Source organism: Lissotriton helveticus, chromosome 4_2, assembly GCF_964261635.1.
Source record: "Lissotriton helveticus chromosome 4_2, aLisHel1.1, whole genome shotgun sequence".
Classification (NCBI taxonomy): domain Eukaryota; kingdom Metazoa; phylum Chordata; class Amphibia; order Caudata; family Salamandridae; genus Lissotriton; species Lissotriton helveticus.
In genome coordinates this window covers 118,900,681-118,923,152 of record NC_136064.1, presented here as the reverse complement: position 1 = coordinate 118,923,152, position 22,472 = coordinate 118,900,681, and the positions used below count along the sequence as shown (strand labels likewise).

Genomic DNA, 22,472 nt, shown 5'->3' with positions numbered 1-22,472 from the left:
TAATGCTTCAGGGCCTCTGTTAGCAGATAGTGTAATTTCCTTATGGTAACCCCTTCCATGCTCATGACAAGGTCAGCTCGTCATGAGGCACACTGGAGCTGTGCTAATGACGAGCTGACCTTGTCATGAACAATGGGAAATCTGATATTCAGCACCCAGCGGGAATTGCCTTAGCACCAATGTGGTTAAGGGAAGTGCTGCGAGCAGGCAAGAAAACAGTTTGGTCTATGTGTATCAACTTTGGCAGATGTGGGAGCAGTCTGTTTACTAGTACTTTACTCAATATTTTGTATTCCATGGACAACGACAATGGCCGGTAGTTTGCCATATCTGTGTGTTCTCTGCCCGGCTTCTGCAGTGTAATGTCCAGGGCTCAGGCCGTTGGAGTAGGCAGAGAGCCCTTCTCCCATACCTCTTTATATAAATCTACTCATTGAGCCTCTGCATATGTGTCATAGAACTCAATGGGGAGCCCATCAAGGCTGGGTGTTTTGTTTCGCGACAGCCCCTTCATTGCTACCCTGATCTCCTGTGGTGTAATGTGTCCTATATGTCCCTTACGCACCAGTTCTGAAATCGTCGGATAGATTAGGGTGGATAGAAAATCCACTGTTTGGTTCTCAGTGGAGTAATCTGGTACCCCATATAATGTGGCGTAATAGTCGCGGAACGCAGCATTAATCTCCCCTTGTGTGGTAACTATGTCCCCATTGTCTTTAATAATTCGAGGTATGACCACCGATGGAGGGTCGTCACTTATAATGCGAGCCAATAATGCTCCTGCCTTGTCGGCCTCACTATGAGTACATTGTGTGAATGCCGTATAGTCTATGACCCTCAGGGATTCCAACAATTCTGCATGGCGGATTTGCGCCTCTTGTAGAGGGCCTTTTTGCTCCACATCCATAATTGCCTCTTTTTCTAGCTTGCCCAATGTCCCCTCCACCTCCACTAGCGATTTATGCAATTCCTACCTTGCACCCGCCGTCGTACCAATAGCCTTCCCACGTATCACCACCTTAAAGGCATCCCATTCTATCAGTTTATTCGAGGCTGTATTACTGTTGTTTATAAAATAGTGTTCAATAGTGGTGGGAAGGGTATTTCGAAATACTTGGTCCTCCAGGAGTTGCGGCCAGAGGCGCCATGTTGGGACCGGTGTGGGTACCTTACCCCATGTGATGATGGATTCCAGAGGGTTATGATCTGAGAAGATCTTGGGGAGATAAGTGGAGCCAGTCACCTGCATTGCTATCCTGCTGGAACAGAGCAGCCTATCTATTCTCGTGTGGAGGTCGTGTCCTACAGAATAATATGAGTATTCCCCATGTAATGGATGTCGCATTCGCCATACGTCGTGTAAATCCCACCCCTCTGCCCATCTTAGTAGTGCCTCCGCTTGCTTTTGTACATTAGTGCCCTGTAATGGCGGATGCGACCTATCCAATGATGCATCTAGCACTACATTACAATCCCCTCCCAAGAGCCATGGATATGCCTCCCAGCCCACTAATGCCCCGCTCAACGTATTCCAATATTGGTCTTCTTCGTAATTAGGGGCATAAAAATTCCCCAAGATCACCAAATGGCCGTCCAACCTCCATTTAACAAGCAAATATCTACCCAATTTGTCAATTCTCTGCTCCTGCGAGCACCCCATGCTTTATCCAAATTGTGGTACCCCTAGCATAATTAGAGTATAGAGTGGAGAATACTTGCCCCCTCCATCTCTTCCGAAGTTTCACAACCTCACTTTCTATCATGTGTGGCTCTTGCAGGTAGACTATTTGCGCTTTGCGGCGCTGCAATTGGGAGTGTATCCTGTGCCGTTTATGTACTGTGCCCATACCTCTTACATTCCAAGTTATAATTTTGTACTTCCCTGGTGTATACATCTTTACATTAAACATAGTGTGTAAAAATATAGCATGACATATCGGCAGATCATCATAGCAACAATGGTGGACAATTCAAGACCGTACCCTATCCCAACTTCCCTAATACTCGGTCCAATCTGAGAACTGTATCGGACCAAAACCCACAAGAACTGATCCAAAGTACATACAAGGATCTCCAATGAATACCAAAATTGAATTAACGCAAAGGAAACAAAAAGGAGGTATACATAGAGCCTATGCCATATGGGGGGTTGAGTTTGCGCTTTTCACATGTTACTGTGTAACAAACAACTGCTAGGCTTGAGCTTCTAAGGTACAAGAGCACCAATAATTGGTGCCTAATAGAAAATAGCTATACTGTCTGAGGGGGGCCTAACGCAGCTGCAGTGTGGAAATGCAACATAAAAGTTACATCACCCAAACAGTTCCGTGATCAGCTGTTCAGTCGCCAAAGGAAACAAGACCGCACTACACTCGGAGTCCGATCCGTGTGAGTCTTCCTCTTCCGTAGAGGATTTATTGGTCGTCCTTGGCGCATTCGTGAAGGTCACCGTGGCCAATACCGCCTGTTATTTGTTCTGTTGCATCTGTTGCGAGGTAACTCGTTCAAGCGCAGCGGTCCTCCACAGTCTACAGCCTCTATGCCCAGTCGAGGTGGTTTCGAAGGATTTTTGTCTCTCCTCTGTGATCGCTGCAGTCTCTTCAGCGTTAGTAAGTTCCATCACTTCCAGCCAGTCCTCAAAGTCTCCAGGGCTATCAAAAAAATAAAATTTCTGTTGGTGTACTATTTTAAGCCGCACCGGGAACAATAGTGCATACTGTAACTTCAGGTCTCGAAGTCGCCGCTTCACTGCTATAAAAGAGGATCTTTGCTTCTGCACTAGCACCGTATAATCTGAGAATGAAGAAATCCTCGCTTTCTCGAAGTTAAACGGCACCGCCATCCTGGCTTTTTGCAGTAGAACATCTCGATCGCGGTAGTTCAATAGCTTTACTATGAGGGGTCTCGGAGGAGCACCTGGTTTTTGCCGCCCAGTAGGTTTTCTATGCGCCCGCTCTATGCAGTATTGTGAGGAGAGCCCCTCTGTCGTAACATGGTCTCTAAACCCTTGCTCCATATACCTCGTTGCACCTGGTTCTTCACTTCTCTCCGGCAGGCCAACCACCCGGATGTTGTTCCTCTGCGCTCTCCCTTCCGCATCCTCTACTCGCTCCAGTAAAGTGGCCACCTGTGTTTGCAACTGCTTCACATCTGTCTCTGTTTGATTTTGCTTGGGTAACAGCTCCGCCAGTGTCGTTTCCTGCGCCTTTACCGTCTCCGCCGTCTTAACGTGATCCACTCTGAGCAAGTTTAATCCCATGGATAGGGATCCTATTTTGAGCTCGAGTGCCTTCCGCGTATCGTGTACCTCGCGCAGTATAAGATCCAGCTTATCTTCCGTGTTAGACTCTTTAGTCAGAGGGACATATCCTGAGCCCATCACCTCACCCGTACCACCAAGGCCGTCTTGTGTCGGGTCCGCATCACTCTGTTCTTGCTGCTTTGGCTTGGCACGTCCCACCTTGCCCATTGCTCTAGGTGTAAATATGCACTAGGGTAGAGATACGAGACAGGGAGGGTCCCACAAAAATTCGCGTCTCGACCCACACACGCAAAGGTCTTCACTGCCGCTGGAGGGGTGGAGATGTCAGATCCGCTAGGCATTTCCTACCCCCTGTGTGCAGTGTCAGTGTTTATATAGGGCCCACCGACCTCTTCAGCTCCTAACTGTCACCACAGCGATCCGTAGTGGGGCAGTTATCAACTTCAGTGTTGCTCGTTGCACCCTGCGATGTTATCACAGTGGCCCCACCCCGTCGTATCTCAGCTCCGGAGTCAAGGATGAGAACAATGGCGCCTTCAGGGAAACCACCAGGCGCCTACGCTCTTATTAGTGCTCCGCTCCTCCCAGGGTCGTCCGGGCCCAGCAAAATGGTAGAGCAACACGAGGTATGACCCCACAGGTATCCACTGGATATCAAACCAGCGTTGGTGCAGGTACATGAACAAAGTAGAGCTTTCTTCGTAGACACAGCTAAGCCCTCTATCTTGGCCAGGCACACATCAGGCTATAATGAGCGTGTAGTGGCCTTCTGTCAGTCCATCTGATCACTTCTGGGAGGGCATTTTAGGAATGGTCGCCACTTCGCAGCTTCAGGTTCAGATCAGTGTTCAGCCAAATTGCAAATGGCCGCCACTGTCCCGGGACGCTCTCGTCGGGTCACAGCTCCGACGTCTGCTCAGGTCCTGTGTAGCACATGCAGGGAGTAGGGCCCCAGTCCTCCTCCCTCACTGCCCTCGTCACGCTTCAGGCTCCGATGCGTGGGTCTCCGCATTTTGGCAGAGGATGCCTCACCAGCGTCCGCCACCAGAGGAAAGTAGGCCTCACCTCATCCCCGGACTCGCGTAGATGCGTGCCCCGGTGTCCCGCCTCAGGCTTCTCCTCACCCATTTGCTTTTCCGTAGGCGCTGTTTCGGAAGATCGCGGTCGGCGATTCCGGAGATGTGCCACGCTGCCCACGCCATCTGTCTCTGCCGGTCCTGCCCCAGAGTAGCAGTCCCCAGGATCCGTGGCATTAGATCTCCGATCCAGGCAGCCGAGTGTCCTCTTCACGCACCATGCGGCTTCTGCGATATTAGCGCACCGTGTCCCCTCCTCTGCATTTGTACAGCACCGAGTGTCCAGGCATGTCCCCACGGTCTCACACCGCAGCTACAGGCATCCACGGATGATTTTTGGCATATATAGAGCAGGATTTTGGAGGCTCAAGTCCGGAGCACATCTATCAAGCAACCGCCATGCTCGGCTGCTGGCCACGCCCCCTCTAACTCAATGATCATACCTTTCACAGTAGCATACCCTCTTTCTCTGGCATATTCATTGATTGCCCCGTACTCCTACCTCATGGATGAGTACTTTAACTGGCATTCTATTATCATGTTGAATGAGCCTCAGCTGCCTCCGGGCTTTAAAGGAATGGCTGAAATATGTTTAGAGTCTTCTACAGGTGATTAGTAAAATGCTTACTCATTCTTCTTTTTGCATAAAGTCTTGAACAATAATGTTAATGCTGTGCGCCAAACACAGGACACAAACTGTGCCACCATTGGCTATTGTCTTAACTATATTACTGCCATTGTCCGTGGCAGCCAAATCAATGTTAATCCCTCTTGGTCACAACCATTCAAAGACCATTCAAAGACCTTAGTGTTAAAGTATTCCAAAGGTTTGCAGCAGTATGGGATTTTTCCATGGTGAACATGGCTACTGTAGCATGCTTCTGAGTGCCATTAAAAATGTTGCAATGTCAGCACCTGCAGATATCTTTTCTCTAACCCCCAAAAAAGAGATCCAGTGTGCAGTGATGCATATGTAATCAGTGGCTTAGCAACTGGTCCACATATCTGTCGACAGGTGGATAGTGTAAACAGAACTTTGCTGTAAAGCTTGTACAAGCAGTTCTAGCATGTCATGAAGAAGTGCTGGAACAGCATCTCTGGTGATTTAGGACAAGCTGGTAACCTTCCATTTCTGGCAGTTGGCTGCCACAAATTATAGAAACCCCATCCCTTCCACAAAAGAAAAAGGGAGTAGGTCCTGCTCTGACATTTTAGCAGGCTTCACGTTGTACAAACTTGCCGTTGGTTGGTTGCGTTCATACAGCCCCTCTGGCCTAAACATGCTGAGAATGGTAGCCTGGATTTTTTTCATTTCTGATGCCACTGATGCAGATGACTGCTTGAGACCAAATATTGTTAGTTACAATGCACGTTTTTTGGTTTCAGTACTCTCTTGCCTTGGACCACTTGGTCTCTCAGCCTGACTTGTGTGCCAATGCGATGTTGCTAATGATGATATGAGCGGTACCACAGTACTGCTGGGGACAAGGCTTCTTTGTGTGCCAGAGAAAATGTCTCCCTCTTCTTCACCTTACACCGTGATCTGATCTTAATCCCAACTAAGGTATGCCTCCCACCGGATCAGGTAAAGTTTTCTCAGATAGGTTGTTGTGCCTCTGGCACTCTAGTTTGTATCAATCTTACCACAACTAACACCTACTCCATATGGAGCATACAGCAATGTTCACCTCCTTCTGGCTAACCGAAAAGAAGGCCCAAACTGGGTAGGTCAAATTTCTGACGATGCTTGTGCAGTACCTATTTCTACTGAGGTGGTTGTGGTGGATGTAGGTCAGTGCTGGGACTTAGCAAATATAACAGCTGGAGGTGGGGTTGGTGGAATATGTGATGGTGGCATCCATGCCACATTCCTCACAGCAATTTATTTGGGGTAATGTCATTTTCCATTGGGGCGGGACTGATGTCTATGATGACAGGCTCATCATCATCATCCTCTTTTACATCTACCTCCATAACTCTAAGGCTTTCCGGAACCTTCCATTTCTGTTGTCTTGTCTTGTGACATGTTTCAATCTGAGACTGAGGTGGGATCCAAGTGGCGTTTAGATCATCAGAAGGAGGGCTTGGAGAAGAAGTTGATGGACTAACCCTCCTTTTCCTTGCTGGGGATCTGGAAAACAATGGATCTTCTGAAAGAGTGACTTTCTCTTCTTCTTCCTCTGCAGTGATATCTATCTCCTGAACTGCCCCTACTTCAGGAGGAACTACTTTGTTCCCCACTTATCTGAGTTTCCTGCATTGATTGGGTACTACTTTGCAATAAAGAAAAGTCAATGTTAATGTCACGACACGTCACCATTGCTGTGATTAGACTGGCTGCCTCTGAGACAGACATAGGCTTAGGTCTAGGTTTGTGGGGTAGTTCCACTGATGCTGGGGTGCTGCTCCCAGATTTCTCCTGGGAAACCGCTATTACAGGGGCAATGTTTGGTTTCATAAAAAAGGTCTTGGGTGACATACCGGTGGGTGCAAGTGGCAGTGCCTTCTTCTTCTCACTGGCAACTTTGACTTTCTTGGTACAGGTACCTCTCTTTGGGGCCATCTTGAAGCTGTCAGTTAGCACGCAGCAGCACTTGTCTTAGATTAACAAGTTGAAGAGATATCTGTGATCACATGTCACGTGACCTTGTGCGCAGGCCTTCTGTCTGGCAGGAAAATGGGTGATGCTCTCTCCTCCTCTACTGGGCACCTTAAAGCAAAGAAGCAAGAAGAACAGCAATGAAACAAGGAAGTATTGTTGTTCAATTGCTAGCACACACAAACATAATATAATGTAGTGTGTGGTCACACGTGTTAGTGTTATTACCTCAGTTAATAAAAAAATACCGATACAGTGTAACCATATATGAGTCCTTGACAACAACAAGGGTTTCATGGTGTACTGTACAGTATGCTCAGAAAAAAGAGGAAATAATTTGTTTGGCAATTGGCATTGTGCATCATGTGGGATGCAGCACTGAGGGAGCTGCAGCTGACAAATGACAATGAAACTGCTCTTGACCAACTAGCCCCTCTGAAACTGAAAAGAGCCAGAGACCCCCCCTCCAGAGCCTGGTTTAACAAAGACCTCAACTCCGCAAGAAGAAAGGTCAGAGTCGTTGAGAGACTCTGGAGAGGGAATCCATTCACAACCAACCTCTCCCAGCTCCGAAAAGAACACAGCAATTACAAATAACACATAATCAAGCAAAAAGCCTCCTTCTTCCGGAGTGCACTAGACAAAGCCAAGAGACACCCCAAAGAACTTTTCAACATCATCCAGAAACAGAACTCCAAGCCCACCAAAGCAAACTCCCCAGCCTCCAAACTTCAGTGTAACAACCTTGCTAAATTGTTTGATGACAAAATCACCAATATTGAGCTCTCCCTTGATCAGCACCCTCAATTCCAACACAGCAATTCCTCAGCCACAACCAAACACAACTCAACCCCAGTTTCTGACATACTCCCATAAGACTAGACCCCTCCTCTGCCAACCACCAAAATAAACCTTCACCCTAAATACCCATCTTCCCCCAAATGTTAGAAGGACTTCAAACCTCTCTCTGAAGAGGACATCTCCAAAGTGATTACCGCCTCCAAACCCTCCAACCACTTTGCTGACCCGTTACCAGCCACCCTGGCTAAGAACCTCAACCTCACCCTAACCCCAATGTTGACAAAGATCATCAACAGCTCCCTAAACATCGGACTGATGCCCGACTGTCTCAAATAAGGCCAAGTCACTCCCTTCTAAAAAAACATAATGCTGTCCCGAATGACCTCAAAAACTTCAGGCCCATCACCGACCTTCCTTTCCTAGCTAAAATCGTGGAGAAATGAGTTCTTGTCCAACTGAACAAACACCTGGAATTTAACAACCTTTTTGACTGACACCAATCGGTTTCAGAAATGGATCTAGCACAGAAACCGCCATACTGAACATAACAGATGACATTCATAACTACCCTGACTCAAACAAATGCTGCCTACTTGTCCTCCTTGACCTATCAGCTGCCTTTGACACTTAGGCACCCTACAAAAACGCATCGGAATAGATGGTGATATCCTTAAATGGTTTTACGCTTTTCCACATAATCGCTCCCAATTCATCAAAATCAAGAATACGATGTCCGACACCTCCCCCTCAACTTGAGGTGTCTCCCAAGGTTAAGTCCTCTCCCCCACACTCTCCAACATTTACATGGAATCGCTCACTACCATTCTTAAACAAGCAAACATTGACTATCACCTCTATGCTGACGACACCCAGCTATACCTCGAGATCTCCTCCCTCAATGATATCATCCGACTCAACTCCACTCTATCAAAAGTAGAAAATTGGCTAACACTCAACCACCTTAAACTCAACCAAGAAGAAAATGAAATCCTTCTCTTCTTCAATCAAGGACAACCCCCCCAAAATCCAAGAATGGATAAACAACCTGAACTCTAAACTGTAACCTTACTCCAGCAATCACAGCTAAATCCTTAGGGATCTCTCTAGACTCAAGTCTCATCATGAGTTCCCATGTTAACTCCACAGCAAAAGGCACCCTCTACAACCTAAGACTCCTCAACAAAATCAAAACCTTCATACCCACCAATGACCTGAAAATCGTAACCCAATCTCCAGTTCTCTCCATGCTGGACTATGGAAATGCCACACTAACTAGGACAGCTAAGAAACACATGGCCCCCATGAGATCCACCCTAAACTTAGCTGCAAGAATGCTCACTGGGACCAAGAAATTCAACCACATGACCCCTGCATTACAGGACCTAAAATGGCTTCCCATCAAAGCTTGCTGCACTTTCAAAACTTCCTGTCTCACCCATAAATCCCAACACACAGGCAAACCGATCTACCTTGCAGCCAAACTCACAAAAGCAGGTCAATCAAAAAGCCCTCTCCTGCTCTTTCTCCAGGGTTGCCCCAAAAATCTTGAACTCTCTCCCTACCCACATCAGGACTAATTCCTCCTTCACGATCTACAAGAGACAACTAAAAGAACTTCTCCTCAACCGTCATCTCTTTGTATCTGGCGAATGACCTCAATCTATGTGACCTCCAGTACTCTAGATACTAGTCGATGGACTCTATTGTCTTTGTTTTTACTCATGTTATGATGCTCTAATGTCTATGCTTCATTTAATTTTATATTGCTGTAAAGCACTCTGATACACTTCGGGTCTTGTAAGCGTTATATAAAACTCCTAAAATAAATTACATTTAAAAAAAAACAATCCCTAGACAATGAATACTGTAGTGCAATGTGCTGAATATTGTTGTGCAATGTACATGTCATATATCTCACATGTGGTTAATGGTAACCATGTTACTTTGAAACTGAAATAAATTAAAAAGCATAACAAATCTAAAAAAGAAAATAGAAACAAATTAGAAAAACTAAAAGAACAAAATAAAAAAATATAATTAATCAACTAATAATTATAAGTAAAATATAACAATTTACTGTCAAGCGTCTAATTATAAATGTATTAAGCTGCTAGTATTATCACTTGATCAACCATCCATGCAAGCATATGGCCGAGGGGCACACTGGCTGAATGCACAAAATGGTTGCCAGGCAGTGCCACATGGCCATCAAAACACAACAACAAAAATCAAGAAAAAGGCATTTGAGAACCAAGGCCTATTGCAAAAGAACCATGGCTTACTTCACAAAATAGCCACCAGCCACATGGCCAGGCCACCACAACAAGCAGGAGGCCTGGAAAACAATGAACACAAGCAGGCCATGGGGCACAAATTCTACAAAATGGCCCCTGGGTAGCCAAGCCAAATGCTGGCCTACTATTACAAACACACTAACACACTGGTCAGACAAAGGAGGCATGCAAAAGAACACATTTTTACAGCAACAATGCCAAAAACAAAAATCCACAGGGCTAAAAAGGTTTTGCATGCATAGAAAGAAATCAAATACCTCAAACACATATTTTCAATCCAATGCCATCCATGCCCTAAACGATGTTTAAATTCAACAGACACCACAGAAACTATTGTTTCATGCATCCATGAGTAGCTCTGGGCCTATTGGCTAGAAAAACTATTGGTAGACAAGGCCAAAAAGGGAATAGATTCAAATCAAAATTGCTAAATTATTTAATAAATTTGAAAAAATGTAAACTGTGATTCATTTTTGCTGAATAAAAGAAAAACAATTGCATGCAGAACAACAACTAGCAAGAACATATGGCGACAACAAAGAAGGCATGCATGCCTATGGCAGAAGCACACCGAAAATGGCCCCCAGCCACATGGCCAGGCCACAACAAGAAGCAAAAAGCCTATAACGGGAAGACAATGCAGGCCTAATGCAAATGCATAATGGCTGTCTTCACAAAATGGCCCCCAGCCACATGGCCAGGCCACAACAAGAAGCAATAAGCCTATAATGGGAAGACAATGCAGGCCTAATGCAAATGCATACTGGCTGCCTTCACAAAATGGCCCTCAGCCACATGGCCAGGCCACAACAAATAGGAATAAGCCTACAATTGGAAGACAATGCAGGCCTATGGCAAAATCACATTGACTGCCTCTAAAAAATGGCTGCCAGCCACATGGTCACTCACAACAAAAAGCAGGAGGCCTGAAAAATAATAAACACAAGTAGGCATTTGGATACAAACTTTGCATAAAGGCCACCGGCCACAATTGGAGCCAAGGCAAATACTAGCCTACTATTACAAACATACTCACACACTGACCAGACATAGGAGGCATGCAAAACAACACATCTTGAATGCAACAATGCCAAAACAATAATCCACAGGGCTAAAAAGGTGTGCCAGTAATAACAACACACATCCAACAAAGGCATTAACAAATATAGAGAAAAAAGTGAAAAAACACAAAAAAACACATTTTGAATTTCAATCTAATGCCATCCATACCCTAAATGATGTTTAAATAAAACAGACACCACATACATCGTGTATTAAATACATATTGCAAATTGATTTCAGAACATGGAGAAAATGTACTGAACTGTGCAAGATGGTTTCTTTATAAAAGAAGAAACATTATTTACAAAGACACAACTCACCCCCTACTGAAACTACAGGCCATCCACCACAAGAAATTAAAAAAAATCAATTAAAAGTACAATTACAACTAGGTGCATGGCCCCAATCAAACTAATAATACCAGTTTTCCAACTTACTTTTGGAATCTCAAATTCAAAGTCATCAAATTCAAAGATATGTTATGCAGCAGACAAAGAGTGCTTGTGTCATTCTTTCACACATCACTTTTTCTTTTTCTTCACCTCTCAAATATAAGTCTGACACCAATTTCATTTCTTCACGGTCATGAAAGTCACCAATGACGAACAATGTAAGCAAACTGATGATTACAAAGCAGCAGCTCTCTTGGTTAAGATTACATGAGGTTCTTTCTGACCTTTCACTGATTTTTCTTCTTGATTGCACAAACAAGAGCATTTGTGCTTTTGTAGATTGACAAGCAGTGTACATTGGACACCCGGATCCTGCTGTTATTGTCAATTTTTAGAAGCCAGACTTTGGGCAGAGATATTATTATACTATCCCCAGGAACTTTGAAAAGTGTTCGTGTTCAATTTCAATCAGGCCTTTTATATATTATAACCAGTAGAAACATACCTGATCAGACCTTATGCTACTGGAGGGTGGATGTGGGATTTACAGATCTTCTCTACCCTGCAGTGTGTTTTTGTCTCATTCTATGTCATAGGTTTTTGGGTGCAGTGTCAGCAGTAGTATCTCATATGAGGTCACTGCTGCTGCCTGTCAGTCACAATGGAGGGGATGAAATAAAGGTACCTTGTTGTGAGGGGAAAAGGGGATTGTCTTTGCCCTTTCCTGCATCTCTATGATCACCATCATTTGGCGGCATAAAATATTGCTTTTTTTAATGTCAGTTCAGGATGTACTGTGACATAGTTAACTGGATGGTCTCCTTAAAGTGCACACTTTTCTGTGCTTTGCACAGGCTCTAGTCCTACCTTGTTTACGGTAACATCATTTAAAAGGTTTAATTCTTCCTGTTCCCTGATACAGATCAGATATAACCTTTTATCCTTTAAGTGCTTACAACAAAAGCATCAAGGGTGGACACTGAACTGATTCATTTGGTCAGTTTACGTCTTCCGTCCACACACAGGACTATATTTATATAAAATAGTGTTGCAGAGGAGCACATCCAATCACCTTGCTGTGCTGCCCTGCATTACTGGGGAATCGCAGGAATGCACAGTATTTATCCAATTCAATCCAGTGAGTTTACATTTACCCACTCTGCAGGACACACTCTCAACCCCATCTGCTCCACAAGTAACAACATATCCAACAGTCACAACTATGAACTATATTGGACTGATGATTGCTTCATCAAATTCTCCTTCATCACAACCACTAAACACCACTGCACCAACCGCTAACTATGTAGATGCTGGAACAAAATCTCTGAAGACCAACTCCCCACCTCCCTCTGCAAGACCCCACCACTGACCTCCACTGATGCCAATATCTCTCCATGCAACCTCCATCTATGGATCTATGAGTGTGCCAACACATTCGCCCCCTCAGGAAACCCTTGTGTAAGCAGCCCTCCAAGAAAGCCAGCTGATTCTCCCCCAACGTCCAAGATTTCAGGTGAACTTGTAGACAGCCCGAGAGAAGATGGAAGAGCAGGAAGACCTCAGCAGGCCACGCAGCCTAAAGCCCACCATCACCAAACACCACCACCTTATTAGAACCACAAAGAAAACCACCATAAATTAATGTATCAATGCCAATGTGCACAACAGCTAAAAACTCCTCACTGTGATCAAAGAATTCACCAAACCCAGCACAGATACCACAGACATACCCCCTGCCAAGCACTCTGCAACAACTTCACCACCTTCTTTTACTGCAAGATCCTAGATATATATTACAGATTTGCAACCGGGGACCCACCCACCCTGTCTGCATCCACCGACCCCAAATGCTCCAGATATCTGCTGACCCTTCTCAACTGGACCACCCTCAACATGGACGACACACTAAGGATCATGAAAAGTATGCACTCTGAAGCCCCCTTGGACTCCTGTCTACATCACATTTTTAAACGAGTTGGCACCACTATGGTTCACAAACTCTGTCGCACCATCAACTGTTCCATTGAGTCACCCAACATCCCTGAAGTCTGGAAGCATGCAGAGATCCAGCAGCTGCTGAAAAATACCTCTGTCAACCTGATGGGCCTCAAGAATTAAAGACTCTGCACCCCTTCCCATTCAAATTCTTCAATAAGGTCATCAACGCCCAACTTATTGAATTAATTGAAATAACCCACACCCTGAACCCCTCCCAATCAGACTTCAGAAGCAACCACAGCACCACGATTGCTATTCTACAGATGACATTATCGGCATCCGCAGCAAAACCTTAGAGTGGATCCTCTCCTACCTCACTATTTTCCTCAGAACATATATAGATTAGCTACAGAGTCCCTCAGGTTACTCTCTGAGCCCTACCCTCTTCAACATCTACATTGGTAGGCTTGGAGCCATTGTCATAAACCACTGACTCAACATTGTCTCCTACACTGTCAACACCTAGCTGATTCTCTCCCTCACCGATGAACTTACAGCCGCCAAGAGCAACCGCCACAATGGGATGAAGACAGTAGCCACCTGGATAAAGGACAGCTGCCTCAAACTTAGCCCCAACATAACCGAAGTCCTCAGCCTGTTCTCCACTGCCTCCGCCTGGGATGACTCTTGATGGTCTGCATAGCTAGGACCCTCCCATGGCAAATGACCATGCACACAACCTGGGAATCATTCTCGGCTCCTTGCTCTCAATGAACTGCCAACTCAATACTGTCTTATCCTCCTGCTTCCACATGTTCTCCCTTCTTAGGAAGATCTTCAAGTGGATCCCCACAGAGTGCAGGAGAATGGTTACCCAGGAGCTCATCAGCAGCAAGCTTGACTATAGCAACACTGTCTATGCCAGCACCAGCCGAAAATTTCAAAATAAATTTTATATCATCCAAAACACGTCTGCCAGACTTCTCCTGGACACACCCCACTGCAGCCACTTCTCTGGTCACCTGAGAAACCTTCACTGGCTCCCAATCAACAAAAGAATCACCTTCAAGCTCCTCATTCATACCTACAAAGACCTCCCCAACACAGGACCTGCATATCACAACCACAGCATGTCATTCTACACAGACACCAGACAGCTCTGATCTGCCCAACCTGCCCTGGCTCTATCCAAAGGATCCACAAGCCCTTGGTCTGATGAAGATCCTTCTCCTCCCTCGCTGTGGGAACCTGGAACTCAGCATCTCAGGTAATCACTGTCAATTCAGGAAGGACCTCAAGACCTGGCTTTCCAATTGAAGCTGCAGAAGCTCCCCCCTCCCCCCAGCACCTTGAAACCCTAACGGGTGACTATTTGTGCTTTTTGAGAACCTTGATTGATTGATCAAATGTGGCTCGTTTCTCTGTTTTCCTTTTCCACTGGTGCCATTTTCCAGCCTAGCACCAACGCAGGCACTCATCCACCATGGTAGAAAGGCGCCTCTGTTGCATGCAGGATAATTTTTTGTGCAGGAAGAGGCACCATCCAGCACGAAAACAGTCCTGAGAGGCTTTTTCTTCTTTCTATATGTGCTGCCTAGTGCAGCACACATAAAAGAAGAAAAAAACATGAAGACATAACGGTATTTCTCCTTATTACACCTCACTTGGGAGGACAGAAAGATTTTGGCACATTGCCTGGTTTACAAGTCCTTGTAAAATCTGAGAATGCATCAAAAACCATGGGAGATTAGTGGCAAAACACCCATTGTAAGACGAGTGGGCTAAAGAACGGTGATGGATTAAACCCAGATCTTTTGACTGGGTGTTAGTGTTTGATTGGTTCAGATGCTCCGTCCATCACCACCCCCTTTTGTACAGCTTTTGGCCATAAGTGTGGCAGGGTATGCTCAGACGTGAGTCCCTTGCTCACTTTGCCACTGGATTCAAGCAAGCCGGGCTGAAGACGGCTGCAATGCCAGAAACCGGTCCTCGGAAGCTTGTTTCCGGTCCAGGGAAGGCATGGGTTGGCAGTTCGGGCTGGACTGTTCCCATGAGGCACAGGGTCAGACTGATTTGCATATAGCCATGTCTGAACTGGGGTGGGAGAGTGGGCTAACGAACGGTGATGGAATAAACCCAGATCTTTTGACTGGGTGTGAGTGTTTTATTGGTTCAGATGCTCCGTCCATTACCAGCCCCTTTTGTACCCATGGAAAGCCGTGCCTGTGCAGAGTAACACAAAAATGCCAGTATTTGATTTTTGTAATTAATGTAATAAATATACATTTGTTTTACTGAGCAGATTTAATGAAACAACGAACACGCCCAAAGACAAGTCTCTCAACCTATATTTTACAGGGCTCAATGCATATCCAAAGAGCATATGTTTGAAACCAGTAATAATTCACACCTTTCAGGTGGGTGACTGCATGTTTATATCCCCAGACTCCGTGTGTGAATTACCAGCAGGATTCAGAGATGTTACGCATCTGGGAATCAAGTGGGGTGTAAATGAATCATACCTGATGCGAAGGTTTTGCACAAAAGAGGAAAAATCTGATTACTCGTATCATCACGGAAGGCGGATTCCTTCCCAAAGTACATCTCCATTAGCAAGGCGGGTTCCAAATATTGATCGTGAAGCTCTTTCAGCTCAGAAAAGGAAGCCATTCTATGAGATCTGTGTAATCAATCTCTAGGTCTTCTACATGCAAACCTGTTTTATAGCAAAATGTTCTAAATTGTAAACTAAGGGCAAACAGAGAGAAGTTAAGACACAAATATTACACACCTTTTCAGACATTCATCCCTTTTAATCTATGCCGACCTACGTCTGTTTACAGTTTCTTACAGATTTAAGTAGTTTATTGGTATTCATCTTGTTGCTAATATTGACACTTTGAAGCATGGTACGTTTAATGCGAATGCTAACAGAAAGCTGTGCACTATAACAGAAACAGTAAGAACTATAGTTGATAAATCCATTATATTTCACAGTTCAGACTGTTTAGTGACAATGGTTTTAGTTACAAAATATGGCTGTTATTTTTTTATTGCTTTAGCTGGGCACAGGTCGGTACCTTTTGTTTGCAATCTCTTTTTGTGATTTTAGGTAGCCTTACCTGTCTTTCAGCATGTTATGATACAGAACATTGTAAATGTAAATGTAAATGTAAATTGATCCTTGTATAGCGCACTACTCACCTGCAAGGGTCTCAAGGCGCTTGTACGAATACCACTGTGGAACCCATCCTGGCTTTCCCTGTGAGGTGTCCACTCCTGGCCACCCCCAACATGGAGGTCAGGCATCCTTAGCGTTGTGGGGGCCGTTGTGGAGATTAAGCAAGCTATTGCCCAGAGTTGCAGAGTGTGACTCCATGATTGGAATAGGCACCGCGGCGATAATTATCAGGTCCGTGGAATTTTGAGTCCAAGACCCGCCGAGGCGGGGAATTGAACCCTGGTCCCGGGCTAGACCTCTGCATCAGGGTCTGCCGCTCTAACCATTGAGCCACACTTCTCCAGCATTGAGCCACACGTCTCCACATTTATATTATGCACTAATATAAGCAAATTGGGCACCAACTATGGGCCTGATTTCGATGTCGGGCGGAAAGCCGCCGACTGGTTGTCAGAGGCTTTCTGCCTAACATCATAGGTTTCAGTTCGACCGCCATATTAGGATGATGGCATTTGGGGTGAAACCTGAAGGGGGATTCTGATGCGTGTCAAGAGCCACCATGATCCCCTAATGATGGCGGAGCCAGGCTCGGCTCCTCTGTCGGGATTATGATGCCATTTCCAAAATGGAAATACTGTCGGAAAATGTTGTTGGGGGCCCTAGCAAATACCCCTTTCCATCACGCCCTTTGCTATGGGTCCTGGGGGAATTAATGGTGCCCCCTTAAACATCCCTGTACCATGTGGCAGGCACCTCATGATTCTTGGCACACGGTGCAGGCATGTTTGAAAACATCCATTTCCCACTGGCAGCTTGTGTTGTGGGCCTTTTTACCCACTGCACAAGTTCAGATTGGGATATGGATATTTGCGACCACCCAAATCCAAATCCGGTGGTCAGAACTGCCAGCCTATGGTTGGTCAGTTCCAGGCTGCAGAATTGTCGGACGGATGCAAGCAAAATCAAATATAGGCCCTTTGTTTGTGAACTGAATCAGACTTTTTTTTAAACCAACCTATGTGGTCGGCTCACAAAATCGCCATCGGTGGACGGAAGCTGAAAGGCCTGCCCTAATAATAATTAGCTAGGCAGGTTGCAATATGTAGGTCCCTGTAATTGTCTGCAAACAAATTGGCCTTCAACGGACAGAAGATAATTGTTCCTGTAAAGCATTCTCAAACATGAAACTTTTTACAAATCAGCCAGGGTTCCCTAACGGAAAGAAAGCTGTACAGTAGTTTGCTCCACTGACGCAGCAAGCACCATCCCAAAGGTGATAATATTCCTTTTGAAAATCTGTTATAATTTCCTTGAGGTTTCAGTAACTGGTCAATAGTATGTGACAGGAATTGCAGTCACAAGCCATCGACAAATCTGCTAACTCACACAGTACCAGTGTGTCACATGATTTCGACTCCATTCACATGCTCATCCTGTGAGGAGACAAAACGACAAGGTGTCTGGCAAGGCAAAGTATTAGAGAAAAATACTGTAATGTAAAATATTCTGTCAGGAACATCAAAGGTAAAAATATTGTTTTTAGTTGTTTTTAATATAGTTGTCATAACTATCGATGTAGACGATATTGTTTGTAAGTATATAGTAAATATATAGTTTGTTGTAGTGTGTATAAGTGTAAATGTTTTTTTTATTTGTTATTCAGTGATATAGCTTTTTAATTATGAAATTCTTGACATTTTTATTTTGTTGTTGTACTAATGTATATATATATATTTCTCTAGTAGCCAGATATTTGGTTTTAAGGAGTAAAGGGTGAGAAGATTTAAAACAACAATATATTCTAAATTGAATTACAAATTAATAATTTAGAATGCATGCAAATTCATATTTCTGAAAATTCGAATGTATTTTGTTATATATTATACATTGTAATATTTTAAATGCGTTTTAATTACATGTTGATGACAATATATGTTAATAATATTAACAGTGCCTATTACTTCGCCGGCCGAAAGTGCGATTTTCCAGAATTAATTGAAATCCTCAAATGTATATTTCTTAGTGTATTTTTATACTTTTAAATATGTATAATCTTTGTATTGTTGAGTACCATTCTCTAGGGGCTTAAGAGGGGGCACTCACCTATACTTTGTCTGTTTTTGTGAAGTACATGCTTGCAACACGTCCTATTCTACCCGGTCTACTGTAGGATGTATGTTGCTGTTTGAGTGGAGGGAGTACAAAGTTTCCAATTCCTGCATGCATTGACCATTTCGACTGATAGCATTCTAGTTGCTTCCCGCTCGTCCACTTATTTAAACAGAGCATGGTGCCAACACGCAGCGTGTGCACCTTTGCAATGCCAAAGGCAAGTCTGTCTGCACCCGTCCATGCCCGACTATCGCTGGGTGCCAGAAACCCTACATCTTTTGAGTTAGAATCCATCTCTCCTCATAGGTTACGCTACACAGGTAATGAGTTCAAACAGCTTACACCCTTAGACAAAGCATGCCCTTCCCCCTCTTTTTGGGTATTTAGAAGCCCTGTTTTGCTGCATAACCTGCCAAAATGCAGTTACCCTATATTTAATCCATACTGGTAGGAGAAAACAGGAGAACTGTACCTCTTCTAGGATAGAGTCTATGCATTTGAATAATTTACCTATAGATAAAGGTCATATTTCTAAGTCACCCCCTGCAATTTCTCCCACGTTAAATTGTCTTTATCTAAATGCCAGATCTATTCCAAAACATTTTATAGAATAATGGGACATTCTTAGTCAGCAGCTCCCAGACATTTGTTTTATTACATAAACCTGGCTTCATACATCAGATCTTCCTTGTATTCCCATCACACTTCCTGACAACCACAAACTGTACAGACTAGACGGGGAAGATACTTTCTAGCTACAACTGATCAACACAAAACTTTCAAAGTGGGCAGAAATAGTATTATTCAAAGGGGAACTACCCCATGGAGAGAAATGGAAATTATATCATCCCCTGGGCCCCAAGGAAGAGTTCAGTCTTAAATTAAATATTATTTAGCTTGCCAAACTTCCTCCGAATTGGAGATTTGAATTATCATGCTGAACTAGCATCTGACCCATACGTCGCTAATCTGTTGTCCAATCTTATAATGCTTGACCTTCATCTGATAAAAATGGGGCCCACACACATTTCTGGCATAATGTGGCACTTCTGTTCTCCTATTCCAAGAATATATATACTAACAAACCTGAACCTCTCACCTTGACAGACCACTATTTAATTAAATTCAATATCTTTGTTGCACTCTCCTTCAATATCTAGAGCAGGAAAAGTAGTTAAAGCTATATGCTGGAAACAGCTTTCTGGAGCCAGCTTTCAAGAGGTGTTTAAAGCCACGGACAAGGATAATACACTAAACATTAATGCCACTTGGGATAAGTTCTCAGGATCCTTTACAAAGGCTCTTGATAAGTTAATTCCATGTAAAACCTATGCGTGTAAATCATGTAGATCTAACGCCCCTTGGTATACAGCAGAACTAAAAACTGTCAAATCAAACTCCAAGAAACTAGAAAAGAGATTGAGGGCTTTGAATGATACCCTCAACAAGCACCACTACAAAGAAGCATTAGGGGCTTACGATGCAAAAATCGTATCAGCTCGAAGACGTTATCCCATACGTAGATTTGAATTGACTGGAAACTCGGCAAAAGAAAGGCTTAAAGTCATAAATGAGCCAATCCTCTTGCCTGCAGCTCAGTTAGCATAGCCTCCCAAATACTCAGTGATGTTGAGGAAAATTGAATTTTGCCCTGTCATGTGTCCCTACGTGTTCCCCATTATATGTTATATGTGCATGATCGATATGCATATTTACCCCCTTGCCCGAATAAAGGCGCAATTACAGTTGTGTCCAACGTTAGTATGCCAGTTATCTAGTCTTCCTGAAAGCAACAAGTATTAGGCCTATGTTGCCCACGTCTTTACATTGTGCACGTTAAATCATCGAGTTGTCCCCGTTTTCTAGGCCTCAAAGGGCCCGGACACCAGATTCAAGCTCAAGTCTCCTGAAACTGCTCCGAGGAGCGATGCAGCCCCTCCCGCATCCCTGACCCTTCGCTTACTTTCTGCCAAGCAGCGCGGTGCCCGGCCTGGCCTGCCTGCCTGTCTGCCAAGAATATGTTATGCCTCTAGTTATCAGTTCAGCTCCCCGGCTTCACATTCCTAGCTAATGAACCGCATAAACATCTTCAGCTACAAGTCTAGTCTTCCTGTCTCCATGCAAGAGAATTACCGAATTAATATCCATAGAAGATTCATAGCACACGCAATACATCAAGAAATATCTGCATGCACCAGCCTTAGTGACAAGTAGCCTTTCCCCTGATGACTTTTAGATTCTATCAACATGTTCTCCAAACACGAAATATCAGATATGCTATAGGTACATGTCGTCCTGACATCCCAGACTTTAGTCTCCTCTTCTAGTGCAAGAGTCAGAGCCCCCCAGCTCTCCCCGGTTACACGTCATGGCCCGTTTGCGCGCACCGCTAGGTTAAAGGTTCCAGCTGCCCAGGTAGCCCCCTCCATGTATCCACCCATTTATGACACTTCTGTGACGTCTACATCACATGTCTTCGTGCACGCCCTGTGCACGCCTTCTTTTCACGCCCATGTGTTCTTATCTTTCGTTTGTCACTTGTTACGCCTACTGTATTCAATGCAATTGTACTGTTTTACTATATATACTATGTAATGTTGATGAGACATGGCAGCTGCCATTCCATTCCAGCCCATGTCATTCTTTTCCTGAGGCTCGAGCCATCTGATTAAATCCCGTTTGACTCAGACTCCTTGGATTTTGCCTCTTATTTATTGAGCTATCCTTTTTATTTAATGTATAGAAAAATAGTACCGGTAATTATTTATTTATTTACCACATAAATGGCGCCCGAATAGGGACGAGCCCCTTCCCCACGCGCCGGCGATGTAACGCAGGCCCCCTGACCCTTCTACAGCCGTGACGGAACCCTATGTGCACGTGCAGATATTTCTGCTTCAAGTCTCCCTCAGGCCCACGGAGGAGACGGAGACTGCGGTCCGGCATCCAGACGAGGCGGTGAGGAAGGCGGGTCGTCCCGACCAGAGCCCAAGCCGAGAGTGCAAGGTACGAGGTATCCGGAGGCCCACCTGTAACCGAAGCCCGAAGCCCGAAGCGCATGCGTAGTGTGTAGCAGTAACCAGACGTCGTAGCAGTCCAGTAGCAGTCCAGTCCGAGGCCTTCAGTTTGCTTCCCGGTGAGTACCGTTGCTGGGGGTATCTAGACGGGTGTTCATTAATTTGTGCCCGGTCCTACGGGTTTGGGTACACAGATCCGGTCCGACGTGTTCACTTAGGTGGATACGGTATGACGTGTCTCTTTAGGAGACCGGTATGTTCTGTACTGTTTTAGCAGTGCATCCAGTTTCTGTACTGTTTTAGCAGTGCATCCAGTATTTCTAGTAAGTCTGTTCTCGAGAAATTCAAGTATTATGTTTTCAATGTATCAGGTAGTATCTGTTCGAACTGTTATTAATGTGTTTTCTTATGTCGTGGTATGAGTGATTGTTTGCTATCCATTACTGTGTTTATTGTGTATTGTGTTCAAGTTCAAGTAAAAGTTCAAATATGCCGCTGTTTTCTAAGTTACGTCAGATCAAAACCAGAAAAGGGTTACTCGAAGAATCAGTTCCTGTCCCTCCCAGGGACAGTCCTGGACATTTTATGTATCATAAGCATGGCTTAGATGCCATATTGTATCTAGATTTATGGGTGGACTACACCAAACATCTCGAAGAGAAATATAGATGGCCTGTTTCAGGAACGTGGGATGCCGAGTGCATCATGAGAGTAGAAGAAGCATTATGGAAAAAG

The 22,472-nt window shown here is 44.6% G+C and overlaps 1 protein-coding gene across 1 annotated transcript in view; it reads right to left on the bottom strand.

The window, feature by feature from the left end:
• The window catches only part of LOC144752076 (nicotinamide N-methyltransferase-like), a 114,543-nt gene extending 98,492 nt beyond the window's left edge, over positions 1-16,051 (bottom strand). Inside the window, exon 1 of the mRNA XM_078640027.1 lies at positions 15,950-16,051. Within this exon, the coding sequence (XP_078496153.1) occupies positions 15,950-16,037 (88 nt within the window). The 5' untranslated portion in view covers positions 16,038-16,051. The remainder of the gene's footprint in view (positions 1-15,949) is intronic.
• Between the last annotated feature and the right edge of the window lie 6,421 nt (positions 16,052-22,472).